Source organism: Aquarana catesbeiana, linkage group LG04 (assembly GCF_042186555.1).
Source record: "Aquarana catesbeiana isolate 2022-GZ linkage group LG04, ASM4218655v1, whole genome shotgun sequence".
In the NCBI taxonomy this organism is placed as follows: domain Eukaryota; kingdom Metazoa; phylum Chordata; class Amphibia; order Anura; family Ranidae; genus Aquarana; species Aquarana catesbeiana.
Window position 1 is genome coordinate 628,868,935 of NC_133327.1, and position 17,338 is coordinate 628,886,272.

The 17,338-nt window shown below is 44.2% G+C and overlaps 1 protein-coding gene across 1 annotated transcript in view; it reads left to right on the forward strand.

Annotated features, from left to right (window-relative positions):
• Window positions 1-9,473: 9,473 nt before the first annotated feature.
• RAB3GAP2 (RAB3 GTPase activating non-catalytic protein subunit 2) overlaps window positions 9,474-17,338 on the forward strand; it is a 111,211-nt gene continuing 103,346 nt past the window's right edge. Inside the window, exon 1 of the mRNA XM_073628357.1 lies at window positions 9,474-9,679. Within this exon, the coding sequence (XP_073484458.1) occupies window positions 9,580-9,679 (100 nt within the window). The 5' untranslated portion in view covers window positions 9,474-9,579. The remainder of the gene's footprint in view (window positions 9,680-17,338) is intronic.

Sequence of the window (17,338 nt, forward strand, 5' to 3'; positions counted from 1 at the left end):
ATAGGGAACTGTACAGTGTGTGGAGAAGTGCGACAATGGCCATTGCAAAAGTACTCCACCGGGTCGATTAAGAGGGGTGAGAGGCCTGCAGAGATCTGGCAGATTGACTTCATCGGTCCCCTGCCCCGCGGAAACAATGCACTGAGATATTGTTGCACTGCAGTGGACACCTATTCAGGACTTATGCTTGTTCATCCTTGCAAACGTGCAGATCAAGTCGCAACGCTTCAACTGCTCCAAAAACTTGTCGTTGCTTATGGTTGTCCCAAACAAGTCCAAAGTGATAACGGCTCACACTTCACCGGATCAACAGTACAGCAGTGGGCCAAAGATTCTGGAGTGTAGTGGTTGTGCCACATCCCATACCATCCACAGGCAGCTGGTTTGATTGCAAGATACAACGGGCTATTGAAGGACCAGATACGCAAACTTACACCCACACATACACTAAGGGGGTGGGATCGGGTCCTCACACAGGCAGTCATGTTGTTGAATTCTAGGCCAATAGCCAAAAGCACACCATATGAGAGGATGGTAGGGGCTGGGGCACAGATTCCACAGCTGGAGTGCAGAGTTCAGTATTTATGTAAGGTTCCTGAAAGAACAGGGCTTAACAGATACCATGTTACTGCTTCCCATGACATAGAAACCAAGAGTGACGTATCTGAAGCTGAAGCCTATCTAGGAATGAGAGGGAATCTGGCAGGAAGGTTTGAAGTTACATTTGCATTGACAGATGAGCTTCAAGACAGTGGCTGGGACTCTGACTGGTTAGTGGATACTTCCCAGCAAGAGTGGAAAGTGAGGCTACATAACAGCAAACCTTCCAAAATAAACAGCAGTGATCTTCTGGGAAATATCAGTACATTTCCTCTCCTCCCTATCGATGTTCTTTGGGAGGGTCAGAAGTGGGTACAGGCAGGGGGCAAAGTGTTAGTCAGATATCCAGGCAAGAAGCCATTTAGAGGAGAGATTTTAGCTGAAGGGCCTGGATCTATATGTTTATGTATTATTAGAAGGAACAGATAATCCGCTTTGTTTTCCATTCCACAGGCTGTCTCCGATTTGATCCATAGGAAGACCAGAGAAAAGTGGTTACATGATGGAAAGAATGACGGAAGATTGCAAGAGCTGTGGAGAGCAAGGCCTTTGATGTATTACAAGCCTGGACTTGTTTCTAAAAAACTTTGGAATGGACTTTCTAATGAACTTTTTTAGTTAAAGACTGAAACACCTTCTCAGTGACAGAAATGGGAGGTGTTGCATTCAAGGAAAATTAATGTTTAGAATGAGTTTAGTAATGAAGAGATTTTGTGTGTAGTCTGAGAAAAAAAATCTAGGGCAGAATGTGTTGCGTTTGTTACAATATGATTTTTTTTTAATTAATCAGACTTACAATACATGGGACATAACATTACACAATAGTGGTTGGTCATATAGATATTGTCAGTTTTTGTCTTGAGTAGATTTCTCAAACAAATGCTGTTTTATACAATGGGGGTAAATATCATTGTTGTATTGCATTGTTACAGTTTTCAACAGGCTATTGTCTCTATTGATACAGTACAAAAGAAAGAGATTTAGTTGTTTGAGGTCCTTTCAGCTCTCAAACTGAAAGAATGACTGTTAGATCACTGTCAGGTGTTGGCCTGATTAGACAATGGGTACCTAGATGCAGTTTTCAACAGTCCATTGTTTCTACAGTTACAGTAAACAGGCATGTTTTCTGTTATTTGGTAGCTATGGCAAACAGCCTGACACATAAAAGGGGGTGAGTAGGGACACACACACACCATCATGCTTTGAAGATCAGAAGCCGCCACTCATGATAAAAGAACACTGCCTGGTGTCCAGGAAGCATCGTTGCCAATGGAGATCACGAACATACAGTAACAGAAGATAAGTAACTTTTAAGTGTATTTGTACTGTTAGACATAGGCTGTTCATTTGATAGGCATTTTTGCTTGTTATAGATATCTGTCAGTCTTGTATTGTTATTATTCGTAAGATTGTAATAGTTTTTGTATGTACAGCATCTTTGTATAGTAAAGCACATTTACACACTGCAGAAATCGCAGCTTCCTTGCTTATACCACAGAGTAACCTTGCTAGATAGACGCAAGCAAAACACCATGCCAGCCTTCCCTATTTCCTTCAGAACCCCTTGTGACTTCCTCCTAGTTCAGGAGAAGCTAACATTCCCCCTTTCACTGCCCAGCCAGGAGTCCAGGTGGACACAGAAAAATTTTCCCTGATAGATTTTTTCCACTTAATTTTTACTGAGGGCCTGCTAGCATCAATTGTACCCCAGTTCAACCTGTATGTACAACAATCCATAGCAAGCAACCCAACGTCCTATTATGCCTGTCCCTGCAAGTGGAGAGCCCTAACAGTGGAGGAGTTTAAGATTTCTTTGGGCCTCACATTCTGTATGGGAATAACCAAAAAAAAATTAATTATGTTCATATTGGTCAACCCTCCCCATTTACCACATGCCCATCTTTTCCTCAGTAATGCCCAGAACCAGATATCTCATGATTATGAGGTTCCTACACTATAATGATAATACCCAGTGCCCTCCCCAAAATTACCCAAATTATGATAAGCTTTAAAAAAATTTGGCTACTACTAAATTATTTTTCTGAAATCTTCCCCCAGTTGTTTATCCCAGACCAACACATATGCGTGGATGAGTCACTTATCAAATGTACTGGCAGGCTGGGCTTCAAGCAATTTATTCCCACCAAAAGGGCCCACTATGGGGTGAAGCTGTATAAATTGTGCGACTGAGGCACAGGGTATACATATGCCTTCATGGTATACGAAGGGAAGGACACCAAGCTGCATCCCCCTAATTGCCCAGACTACATGGGATCAAGTGGGAAAGGTGTTTGGGAACTCATAAACCCACTCCTGGAGAAAGGCTTGTAGACAACTTCTATATGAGTTTGCCCCTGTTCCGCAACCTTCACAGGAAGAACACTCCAGCATGTGGCACCGTAAGGAAGAACTGGAAGGGCTTTCCTCAAAGGCTCGTCAACAAGAAGTTAAGAAGAGGGGAGACGGCGAGTTTGCGGAATGAGGAAATTCTGGCTGTGAAGTGGAGGGACAGAAGGGATGTCTACATGCTGTCTTGGATCCACAATAATACCTTTGTGGAGATCACCAGGAGGAATGGCCCAATCCAAAAGCCAACATGTTTCCACGATTACATTATGTTCATGGGGGGTGTCGACTTCAACGACCAAATGCTCGAACCCTACCTTGCCACATGACGAACATACCAGTGGTATAAAAAAGTATCAATTTATTTGCTCCATTTGGCCATATACAACACCTATATAATCTACCGCAACTCCACTGAAAGCCCCCAACACTTCATTAGCTACCAGGAGGAATCATCACTGCTCTTATATTCCTGAATGCCCCACCAGAAAACATTCGATCCAGTGTGATCAGCAGACTCTCTGATTGCCACTTTCCCAATAAAATCCCTCCCAGACCAACAGGCCAAAAACGTCATAAAAAATGCCGGGTGTGCTCCAGAGGAGGAGTTAAAAGAGACACCACTTATTACTGTCCCCAGTGTCCTTCCCAACCAGGGGATAAGTGATAAATGCTGCAGCGCTAACTGATAAACACAAATAAATAAGTGAAAAAAAAGGGGAATGAAAATGATAAACAAATCAGATGTACAAAATGTCAAGTAAATGTACAAAACTCTATAAATGGGTAACCAAACACCAAGGGACCCTGTAAAAATGTGAAAATCTAAACAATGCAAAAAGGTGTATAGGTTATAGTCCAACAAAGGCTGATCTTCTAATGAGGAGTGATAAAGAGCCAAACACTGTCTGATATGGAGGACATCAAAGATGTTGCATCATCAACACTAGAGAAGTGCGTGTGCCCTTACCGAAACTGGTGGACTCCAATGTCAACGACATGGAGTCATACAGACATGGTGCCACAAATGGCTGAAGTGTGGAACTGAACAGGGTCCAGGACCTCCAGGGTGGAGTTCGGAGAAGAAATGAAAAACCTCCAAATGGACCTCCAATCCTTGGTGCATCGAACTGGATCTGGATGGTAGGATGAACAGGACTCCGGAGCCACTCTCAGCAAAGTATTATGTGGAGAAAGAAAAATGCTTCCACATGGTGTAGATCAAAAGAGGTATTTTATTTCTAAAAACCGGCAAACAAGTTTAAAAGTGATCACAAAAATAAAAGCTGGGCAATGTGGAGAGCGATAAGCCAAAAAACCTACGCGTTTCGACCAATGGGTCTTCGACAGGGGCATATATCCCTGTTGAAGACCCATTGGTCGAAAAACGTAGGGTTTTTTTGGCTTATCGCCCTCCACATTGCCCAGTTTTCATTTTTGTGATCACTTTTAAACTTGTTTGCCGGTTTTTAGAAATAAAATACCTCTTAGAATGCCTGAAGGTGCTATTTCAATGTTGGACCTCTGTATGTGGCCAGGCTGTGTAAAAGTTTCACACATGTGGTATTGCCATACTCAGGAAGAGTAGCAGAATGTATTTTGGGGTGTCATTTTTGCTATGTACATGCTATGTGTTGGAAATATCTTGAAAATGGACAACTTTGTGTAAAAAAAATTTTTTCCACATTTTCCAAAAACTTCTGGAAAAAATGAACCGTTCATAAGTCTCATTATGCCTCATAGATTATATGTTGGGGTGTTAGCTTTCCAAAACAGGGTAATTTTGTGGGCATTTTCATTGTCCTGATGCTCCAGGGACCTATTACACGAAAGTGTAACAGGTAGTCAACAAGGTAGATGTGTAATTTATGCTCCTAGAACACTTGATGGTGCTCCCTGCATGTTGGGCCTCTCTATGTGGCTAAGCTGTGAAAAAGTCCCATACATGTGGTATCGCCATACTTAGGAGGAGTAGCAGAATGTATTTTGGGGTGTCATTTGTGGTATGCACATGCCATGTCAGAGAAATAACCTATTACAATGACAATTTTGTGGAAAAAAAATCTTCATTTTGCAAAGAAATGTGGAAAAAAATGACAACTTTAAAAAACTCACCATGCATATTTCTAAATACCTTGGAATGTCTGCTTTAAAAAAAGGGGTCATTTGGGGGGTATTTGTACTTTCCTGGCTTGTTCGGTTTGCAAGAAATGAGATAGGTCACCAGTATATCAGGTGTGATCAATTTTTTATGATTTACACCACAGTTTGTACACTTTCTAACTTTCACGCAGATCAAATAATATCCACTAATTTGGGTTATTTTTACCAAAGATATGTAACAGTATAAATTGTGGCCAAAATTTATGAAGAAAAATTAATCATTTGCAAAATTTTATCACAGAAACTAAGAAAAATGCGTTTTTTTTTTCAAAATTTTCGGTATTTTTTCATTTATAGCGCAAAAAATAAAAACCCAGAGGTGATCAAATACCACCAAAAGAAAGCTCTATTTGTATGAAAAAAAAGGACAAAAAAATAATTTGGGTACAGTATTACATGACTGAGTATTTGTCATTCAAAGTGTGAGAGCGCAGAAAGCTGAAAATTGGTCTGGGCAGGAGGCGGGTTTAAGTGCCCAGTAGGCAAGTGGTTATAATGGAACTTTAGTCAGAAAATTAAGTCCTGATAGATCACTTCAGGCTGGCTCCTTCTACAGGTATAGCTATGTAAAACATTAGAAATATAAGTCTATACTGTTTAACCACTTCAGCTTTGGAAGGTTTTACCCCCTTAAAGACCAGGCCCTTTTTTTATGATATGGCACTGCGTGGCTTTAACTGACAATTGCGCAGTCGTGCGAAACTGTTTGTTTACACTGACGGATTCCTGTTCTGGCTCTCTGTGGAGTGATCATGGGTGGCCGGCAGATATGGCGGCCGCCGGCCACGCACATCGGCTTCAGCCACGTGCCGCGGGCGACGCACATGCCTACTATGGGCTTTAAAGGGACCACCGATTTGCGCAGGCGAGCTATTCTGCCGCAGTATAACTGCGGCGGCTGGTCAGCAAGAGGTTAAAATCCAGTAATACACTGTCTCACCCTGCTCTGCACATGCTCAGTTGCTCTCTAATTTTGGGCACTGCCGAATTTGTAGAGGCCAATCTGCTGGCAGTCTTAACCACTTGCCTACTGGCCACTTTCTCCCCCTTTCTGCCCAGGCCAATTTTCAGCTTTCACCGCTGTCACACTTTGAATGACAATTGCGCGGTCATACAACACTATACCCAAACTAAATTTTTATCTTTTTTTTTGAGACAGATAGAGCTTTCTTTTTTCTTTTTTTGCTAAACAAACGAAAAAAGACCAAATATTAAAAAAAAAAATGTTTTTCTTAGTTTCTGGTATAAAATAATGTAAATAGGTAATTTTTCTCGATGTGCACTGATGAGGCTGCACTGATGGACACTGATGAGGAGGCACTGATTAGGCTGCACTGATAAGCGGCACTATTGAGGACTAATAAGTGGCACTAATGAGGACTGATAAGTGGCACTGATAGGCGGCAATGATGTGTATGGATAGGCGGCACTGATAAGCACTGATAGGCAGCAATGATAGGCATCACTGATAGACACTGGCAGCACTGATAATCTGGACACTGATGATCAGTGCCCTGATTATCAGTGTAGATGTCCCCTTTCACACTGGCCGGTTACCGGCTCTTCTCTCCTCACATGCTGTCAGCGTACAGAGAGGACTGACGATAACCGGCAAATCCTGTTTACAGTGTGATCAGCTGTGATTGGACACAGCTGGTCACATGGTAAAGAGCCGCTGTGATTGGCCTTTTACCCCGATCTATGATCAGCTGTGTCTAGAGGAATCGCTTCCGATGCACTCCGCAGGGGGCGCATGGGAAGCGCAATCACGAGAGGACATCAATAGACGCCCTCCCAGAAATGTGCGACTGTGCTGTAACCATCATTTGGCTATAGCGCAGTTGTGAAGGGGTTGAAGCGGATATTAAACCCTATCACAGCCTAGGAAGATGCTTCTGTTTGATCTTCAGCTGCCATGGTGCTGCACATGTGGTCAGTTATGACACCAGCCACTTGATGGTTTGAGAGTTTGGTTGCGGACATAAGCAAATGTAACAGTTAGCAATCCCGGCATTCCAGGAATGTAACTGTTTTTGGAAACCTTTAAATTGATGGGTTTAGTTCCGCTTTGTGATTTACTGCTCTTCAAGGGCTCTGGGCTTCAGCAAAATGGCGGCTCACTGCAAGAAGAAACAGGAGCAATGCAGGCAATTTACAGCTCACACTAATTTTGGTAGCATAATTATTAATGTGGAATGTATATTCCCTGCTAAAGAACATCATTTTTTATCAGGTTATTATGGATAAAGTTATGCTTTAATATGTACAGTCTGGAGGAAAGAATGGAAAGGGGAGACATGAATGAAACCTTAAGGCTGGGTTCACACTATCGCCGCATGCGGCTCACAGCAGGGGTCCTGTGTGTCCCCGTTCACCGTTTCAGGTCTGATTACAGTCCGAATTTTGGGCTGAATTCGGACCTGAAACTGACCAAAAGATGCACAGGACCCCTGTACAAATTCACACCGGAGCTGCAGCGGAGATATGTGAACCGACTCCACAGAAAGCCGGTCAAAATCTCCTGCTATTGCCAATTGGATGCGAGTTCCCCGCATCCAGTTCATATAGGTCTGAACCCAGCCTCAAATATATCTAGGGGGTGACTAAGGTTTAGTAAAGAAGGATTTTCAATATGAACTCAAAATCAAGAACACGGCGACCTCAAACTAACTGGAGGAAAGTTCAAAACTAATCGTAGAAAGTATTATTTTACAGAAAGGGTAGTTAATTCTTTAACCACTTCAGCCCCGGAAGAATTTACCCCCTTTCTGACCAGAGCATTTATTGCGTTTTGGCACTGCGTCGCTTTAACTGACAATTGTGCGGTCGTGCGACGTTGTACCCAAACAAAATTGACATCCTTTTTTCCCCACAAATAGAGCTTTCTTTTAGTGGTATTTGATCGCCTCTGCGGTTTTTATTTTTTGCGCTATAAACAACAAAAAAAGAGCGACAATTTTGAAAAAAAAGCAATATTTTTTACTTTTTGCTAGAATGAATATCCCCCAAAAATATATAAAAAAACATTTTTTTTCTCAGTTTAGGCCGATACGTATACTTCTACATATTTTTGGTAAAAAAAAATCGCAATAAGCATTTATTGATTGGTTTGCACAATAGTTATAGCGTCTACAAAATAGGGGATAGATTTATGGCATTCTTATTAACAATATTTTTTTTACTAGTAATGGCGGCAATCAGCGATATTTATCATGACTGCGACATTATGGCGGACACATTGGACACTTTTGGCGCTATTTTGGGACCATTCACATTTATACAGCAATCAATGCGATTAAAAATGCACCGATTACTGAGTAAATTTGACTGGCAGTGAAGGGGTTAACCAGGAGGGGGCGCTGGGGTTAGGTGTGTCCTAGGGAGTGATTCTAACTGTGGTGGGGATGGGCTATGTGTGACACGACACTGATCACCGCTCCCGATTACAGGGAGCTGTGATCAGTGTCCTGTCACTAGACAGAATGGGGAAATGCTTCTTTACATTAGCATCTCCCTGTTCTTCCTCACCGTGAGACGATCGCGGGTATCCCCGTGGACATCGAGTCGCGCGCGCCTCCTGCTATCCGGACCTTGCGAGATCACGTATATTAACGTGATTTCACGCAGTGGAGCCAACCTACCGCAGTAAAACTGCGGCGGCTGGTCCGCAACCGGTTAAATAAACTACCAGCAGAGGAGGTGAGCATGGTTAGTAAATTTTCCATGTTTAGTCAGTAAAAAATGCTGAGGGAGGTTGGCAACCCTGGTAGTGAGACAGTCAACATTAAATGGCTTCAAACATGCTTGGGACAAACATAGATCTACAGTCATGCTAAAAAGTTATTGAAAAAAAAACGGGCAGATTTGATGGACTACTCTGTCTTTTTTCTGCTGTAGTTTTTCTATGTTTCTATCAACGCGCCCATCGTACAATCAAATCTAATAGTAAATCAGGCCCAATGGGCTCAGGCTGGGAAAATATATATTTAAAGACTTTCAGTGACCTTTTCTTCCTCTCACACGACATAAGAACGGATCTGACACCATACATTTTCAAAAAAGATACGTTTGCATGGTGGGCATCCTCCTAGAACAACTTTCAGGAACATTTGGGGTACCAGGAACAGTCTAGAAGGATGGATATCACTTTGTTGTGATATTCTGTAATCCTGATCAAAAATAAAAAGAAATCAGTGAATAGACACAAATCTATTGTAAGTAGCTCCAGTAAATTGCAGTGCACGCAGACTGGGCTCCAGGAACAAAGATGGTTACAGGAGGTCTCTCTCAGTCATCATGTGACCTTTTCAATTGCCATGGTAATAGGGAAGCCTCGGGCTGGGCAGCGGGGATGCAGGTTTGGGGAAGGCGCATGCGCAGCACCTTCCTCCGCTCTCTCTGACAACTCACCAGGATGACGCAGTTCCGGGTTTGCAGTTCGGCAGCTGGAGGGTGACAGGAGCCTGAAGAATGGCCTGTACCCTGCTGGAGTTCTGCCGCTTCCAGGACCTCATCCCGGTCCGTGACTTCCTGTTCCCCCAACTCAGGGAGGAGAAGAGGAACACCACCGGTGAGTGCTCACTGACAGGAGGAGGGGGCTGTACATCTGCTGCACCCTGTATACACTGTGTTATACATCTACTGCACTCCATATACACTGTGCTGTGCATCTACTGCACCCTGTATACACTGTGCTGTACATCTGCTGCACTCCATATACACTGTGCTGTACATCTGCTGCACCCACATCTACTGCACTCCATATACACTGTGCTGTGCATCTACTGCACCCTGTATACACTGTGCTGTGCATCTACTGCACCCTGTATACACTGTGCTGTACATCTATTGCACCCTGTATACACTGTGCTGTACATCTACTGCACTCCATATACACTGTGCTATACATCTGCTGCACTCCATATACACTGTGCTGTACATCTACTGCACCCTGTATACACTGTGCTATACATCTACTGCACTCCATATACACTGTGCTGTGCATCTACTGCACCCTGTATACACTGTGCTGTACATCTACTGCACTCCGTATACACTGTGCTGTACATCTATTGCACCCTGTATACACTGTGCTGTGCATCTACTGCACCCTGTATACACTGTGCTGTACATCTACTGCACTCCGTATACACTGTGCTGTACATCTACTGCACCCTGTATACACTGTGCTGTGCATCTACTGAACACCATATACACTGTGCTGTACATCTACTGCACCCTGTATACACTGTGCTGTACATCTACTGCACTCCATATACACTGTGCTGTACATCTACTGCACTCCGTATACACTGTGCTGTACATCTATTGCACCCTGTATACACTGTGCTGTGCATCTACTGCACCCTGTATACACTGTGCTGTACATCTACTGCACTCCATATACACTGTGCTGTACATCTGCTGCACTCCATATACACTGTGCTGTGCATCTACTGCACCCTGTATACACCGTGCTGTGCATCTACTGCACTCCATATACACCGTGCTGTGCATCTACTGCACTCCATATACACTGTGCTGTGCATCTACTGCACTCCATATACACTGTGCTGTGCATCTACTGCACCCTGTATACACCGTGCTGTGCATCTACTGCACTCCATATACACTGTGCTGTACATCTGCTGCACTCCATATACACTGTGCTGTGCATCTACTGCACTCCATATACACTGTGCTGTGCATCTACTGCACTCCATATACACTGTGCTGTACATCTACTGCACTCCATATACACTGTGCTGTACATCTACTGCACTCCATATACACTGTGCTGTACATCTACTGCACTCCATATACACTGTGCTGTACATCTACTGCACTCCGTATACACTGTGCTGTACATCTATTGCACCCTGTATACACTGTGCTGTGCATCTACTGCACCCTGTATACACTGTGCTATACATCTACTGCACTCCGTGTACACTGTGCTGTACATCTACTGCACTCCGTATACACTGTGCTGTGCATCTACTGCACCCTGTATACACTGTGCTGTGCATCTACTGCACCCTGTATACACTGTGCTGTGCATCTACTGCACTCCATATACACTGTGCTGTACATCTACTGCACTCCATATACACTGTGCTGTACATCTACTGCACTCCATATACACTGTGCTGTACATCTATTGCACCCTGTATACACTGTGCTGTGCATCTACTGCACCCTGTATACACTGTGCTGTACATCTACTGCACTCCATATACACTGTGCTGTACATCTACTGCACTCCATATACACTGTGCTGTACATCTACTGCACTCCATATACACTGTGCTGTACATCTATTGCACCCTGTATACACTGTGCTGTGCATCTACTGCACCCTGTATACACTGTGCTGTACATCTACTGCACTCCATATACACTGTGCTGTACATCTACTGCACTCCGTATACACTGTGCTGTACATCTATTGCACCCTGTATACACTGTGCTGTACATCTACTGCACTCCATGTACACTGTGCTGTACATCTGCTGCACTCCATATACACTGTGCTGTGCATCTACTGCACCCTGTATACACTGTGCTGTGCATCTACTGCACCCTGTATACACTGTGCTGCGCATCTACTGCACTCCATATACACTGTGCTGTGCATCTACTGCACTCCATATACACTGTGCTGTACATCTACTGCACTCCATATACACTGTGCTGTACATCTACTGCACTCCATATACACTGTGCTGTACATCTATTGCACCCTGTATACACTGTGCTGTACATCTGCTGTATTTTGACACTAAACATCACTTAGCCAACCTCTGCTCTGGTATATACACTGTGCTGTATACTATAGACTCTCTTTATTGAGTTGCTGGATATATAGTGCTGTACCCCTGTAGACACTGTGCTGTACACTCAGTATGTGTGTTGCAGTAACATAGCATTTCCACACTGCTCTACTGTGTTGTACATGATATATTCTGTATTGCTTTATGTATCTTCCATATTCTCTGTGACTCTACTATATACCCTTCTGTATACATTTCCCAGTGTGTATTCTGTACTACCATACCATGTACTACTATATGGGCAGTATATACAGATAGGGGGCTGCACCTCCATATACTCTACACTGGAGCACTTCATACTTTGTCCTCCATACAGATCCACCACCATATACAATGTTCTGATCTCTCTTTATATTGTCCCCACACTATAGTCCCTCCCAGTGTATTATATGCGTTGTGATTCCATCATAAATCTGACCTGTTCTGCTAGATTATCTGCTCTTATCCCCAGCACTGCATCTCTTCATGCTTTATAGTGTACTAGTGAATGACATATGCCATGGTATTCTTCATATTTATATGGCCTGTATTAATTTGGTATATACACACTACATAACCAAAAGTATTGGGACACCTGCCTTTACACGCACATGAACTTTAATGACATCCCAGTCTTAGTCAGTAGGGTTCAATATTGAGTTGGCCCACCCTTTGCAGCTATAACAGCGTCAGCTCTTATGGGAAGGCTGTCCACAAGGTTTAGGAGTGTGTCTATGGGAATGTTTGACCATACTTCCAGAAGTGTATTTGTGAGGTCAGGCACTGATGTGGATGAGAAGGCCGGGATTGCAGTCTGCCCTCTGATGCATCCCAAAGGTGATCTGTCAGGTTGCAGGCCAGTCACATTCCTCCACCCCAAACTTGCTCATCCATGTCTTTATGGACCTTGCTTTGTACACTGGTGCTCAGTCATGTTGGAACAGGACGGGCCCATCCCCAAACTGTTCCTACAAAGTTGGGAGCATGAAATTGTCCAAAATGTCTTGGTATGCTGACACCTTAAGATTTCCCTTCACTGGAACTAAGGGGCCAACCCCAACCCCTGAAAAACAACCCCACACCATAATCCCCCCTCCACCAAAAGATTTGGACCAGTGCACAAAGCAAAGTCCAAAAAGACATGGATGAGCGAGTTTGGGGTGGAGGATCTTGACTGGCCATCACAGAGTCCTGACCTCAACCCAATAGAAAACCTTTGGGATGAATTCGAGCAGAGACTGCGTTCCAGGCCTTCTCGTCCAACATCAGTGCCTGACCTCACAAATGCGCTTCTGAAAGAATGGTCAAACATTCCCATAGATACACTCCTAAACCTTGTGTACAGCCTTCCCAGAAGAGTTGAAGCTGTTATAGCTGCAAAGGGTGGGCCAACTAAATATTGAACCCTACGGACTAAGACTGGCATGACTGGGATGATAATGAGTGATTTGTATTCCAGTAAAAGGATCCCTTTATGGTTGTACATCCACAAAAATAATGTAGCAGGGGCTGTACACAATATCTGAAGAGATTCCTGTAGATAAAAACGAATTGTGTAGCTTTGACTAAAGTTGAATAACAGTATGTCGGCTACTTGTGTATCTCCTGAAGACTGGTTGAAAAGCTCCCAGAGATGGTGTCATCCCGTCCTGCCTTGTTTCTGCATTAGTAAGACACTTCCAGCTGTTGTTGCTCACACCCACCATCACAGGAGTGAGCTCTTTCTCCATTTCAAACCCCTGTACATGTGTGTTCTCCTGCAGGGTCTCTTTTGCAGTAAAATAAACTTACCTGCCTATTCACAACTATCTGTACAATGTATACAGATCTGCACATGCACAGCTCAGTTTATTGGCATAGCGCCAAAGTGCTGGAATGAGTGCATACATGGAAGTGACATCATCACACACCGGCCCATTGTGACGGCATTAAGAAGAAGGTGGGGAGAAGATGCCGGTAAGGGACTTTGTGGCTGCTGCTACTGTCTCTGAGCCTGTAAGGAGGGAGAGTGCAGAGAGCTGCTGCTCTTGTGCTCAGCAGTAGATCTAGAATGGGCTCAGGTAAGTATAAGACGGGGCTGGGTTTTTTTTTACCTTAAAGGATAAGTCCACCTTTGGGAACACGTTAAATGTTCTACCCATTTTTCCCACTGCTGCCTCTCCCTGATCTGCCACCTCTAGTGACCGCAAGCCAGGGATCTTCTCCCCCAACTCTCTGTCACAGTTTAAAAAAAAACCCATGCAAGTCACGCCAAAGTCATGATGGGGTCTGACTTCAAGGTTGCGGGCAGTGTGAACCCGGGCTTAAAGTGATACTAAAGCTTTGTTTTTGCAAACATGTTATACTTACCTGCTCTGTGCAGTGGTTTTGCACTGAGCAGCTTCGCTCCTCCTCTTTTTGGCTCCCCCGTCAGCGCTCCTGTCTCCTCCCCCCTCTGGCAATGCCCCCAGAGCAAGCCGTTTCCTTGGGAGCACCGCTGCGTGCTTGCTTCTGAGCTGCTGTTCTATGTGTCCATAAGACACATAGAGCTGTGACTCGGCCCCGCCCCCACTGTGTCCTCATTGGCTCACTGGCTGTGATTGACAGCAGTGGGAGCCAGTGGACCCCCGCTGCTGTCTCAGCCAATGAGGAGGGAGAGTCCCAGGACATCAAGGCTATTGTGAACATTGCTGGATCAGATGGAGCTCAGGTAAGGATTGGGGGGGGGGGGGGGGGGGCGCTGAAAACAGAAGGTATTTTACCTTCATGCATAAAATGCATTCAGGTAAAAAACCTTGTGCCTTTAGAACCACTCTAAGGGGAATTTATAAAGCAGTCAATGTGACTTTCACCAAGCATTCACTGGTTGTGAATCAATCACTGTCACTTAAATCACGTGGACCTGGAAGATTATTCTGTAGTGAATGTTAGGTGAATGTCAGATTAATTGCTATATAACTGTGCCCCTTAGGCTTTGCTTAGCTGAGTTTTTACAGCTAGATTTATACCATGACATTTCCAGACCTGGAATAATACAAAATGTTACAAGCCAGAATCACATACCGTAGCACTGCACCTGTCAGTTCAATGGCTCTGCTCTTCAGGATCGTGGTACCAGAGTGCCAGAACCATCTATCGGCTGGAACATCACTTTTGTATCAGTGACCCATTAAATAATGAATGAGATGGAACCTGGCTCCGTCATACTTTATAGGCTTGTATTGCTCAAGGCACTTTTTAGGGCTACATTTATATGGGTGGCTACAGGCAGCTGTACTGCAGATGCCACTAAATGCCACCTGTGGACACAGCAGAACTCTGGGCTAAGGCCACATGCAAACTGGCCACTTAGTTGAAGCCAGTTTGTTTGCAGTCAGAAATGCCATCCCTGGAAGCAAACCGTCTGCATCGTGAGCTGGTCAGATGCTCGATTCACATGTAACCACTTGGATGTTACAGCGCATGTTGTAATAAAATGTCACTTCATTCACCTCTATGCAGTGCTGCATGTTGTCACACACTGTAAAAATGTAGACATCCTGCATGTTTTACACAGCGCACACCACCATGCATATACTGTATAGTATGAACAGGGCACATAGGAAACGGTTGTTATCTACGTGCTCTTGCCTTAAAGAGGAACTGCAGTCTGCTTACATAATTTGTAATAAAACATATTTGCCATTCTGAAGCTTCCCTCCAACCACTTTGCATATTATTTTATATATATTGTGATTTTGTACTTGCCAAATATGCTGCAGAAATCTCCCTCCACTGAATCAGGATGCATCCATTTTAACTGTGGGCAGCTGAAGCTGCTGCCTGTTCACATTCTGGATTTTCACAGAGAGGCACACCTCCAGCTCTGCAGCTCTCATTGGCCCTCTTGTGACTCACCCCTCCCCCCTCCCTTCCTGGCAAACTCTCACGAGAGTGAGAGAGAGAGAGAGAGAGCTGTGCATGATGTCATAAGCCTAGGCTTTTTTCCAGACAATAAATAGGAAGTGGGCTGTATAAGATATTTACTGGCAGAAAAAAAAATGTTTTACTATCCAAAGTTAAAACGACAACAAGGGCAGAAGATTTAATAGATGGAATGTTAAAAAAATGACTGAAGGTCCTCTTTAAAGTGTATTTTCACTTTGGGGACACTGTAAGTGATCATAGTAAACAGAATGAATAGAGGAGTGAAATTCCCTAACGAGGGGCCACAGACAGTAATAAAAACCTGCCAGGTGTCCTAATCCCTCTCCACTCTGTACAGAACAGAAAAAAAAAAAGGAAAGGTTTGTCTTGAGAACTTGTGTTCCTGCTCATGATTTTGTTAGCGCGATTCTCATGTGGAAACGCATGTCATGCATAGGGCAGCCCATTCAATTCATTTTCGCTCCAAAGAAGCTAATTTTGGCCCTAAACCAGGAGCAATTTTGCACTTGCAATTTGCCACGATTCTCTAATGGTTTGTCACTTGACAAGGCGCCACGTTTGTGCGCATTGTGCGTTTTGCCGTGATTTGGAATTGTGCGCAGAAATCGCTATTCCAAACTGCCTATACTTTAACCACTTGCTTACTGGGCACTTAAACCCCCCTCCTGTCCAGACCAATTTTCAGCTTTTAGCGCTGTCGCACTTTGAATCACAATTGTGCGGTCATACAACACTGTACTCAAATGAAATTTTTATCATTTTTTTCCCACAAATAGAGGTTTGATATTTTTTTTAATATTTTGTTATAAAATTTTGCAAACAGGTAATTTTTCTCCTTCATTGATGTACGCTGATGAGGTGGCAGTGATGGATGCTGATGAGGTGGCAGTGATGGGCACTGATGGATGGCAGTGATGGGCACTGATGGGTGGCAGTGATGGGCACTGATTGCTTACACTGATGGCAGCACTGCTAGGTGGCACTGATTGGCACCACTTGTGGGCATTGATAGGTGGCACTGCTGGGCACTGGCAGGTGGTACTGGCAGGCACAGATGAGGCATTGTGCCTCCTTCCTCTTCGAGACCGATGTCCCTTTAACATAAGCCGGTGATCGGCTTTTTTCTCTCCTCACGCCCTCATCACGATCATGTGATCAGCTGTCACTGGCTGACAGCTGATCACGTGGTAAGGGGCCGGGATCGGCCCCTTACTCGGATGTGTGATCACCCGAGTCTCTGTGACTCGGTGATCACAGCGCGCGCACCGCGTGCCCTGCAGGGTGCGCGTGCACAGGGGAGAATGTCCCATGACGGCCTCCTGGAAATTGAAGTCCGCGCTGTGGCCGTCATTCAGCTATGGCCCAGACCTCAAGTGGTTAAAGACTCATTCTAACTGATTACAAAATAATAATAAAAAAAAAAGAGCCAATCCACCCCCTTCTTCAGTTGTCCACATCAGTTGCTGCCTGTCATGAACACTTATTGTATAGGCTGCAGAGGGGTTTTCTCA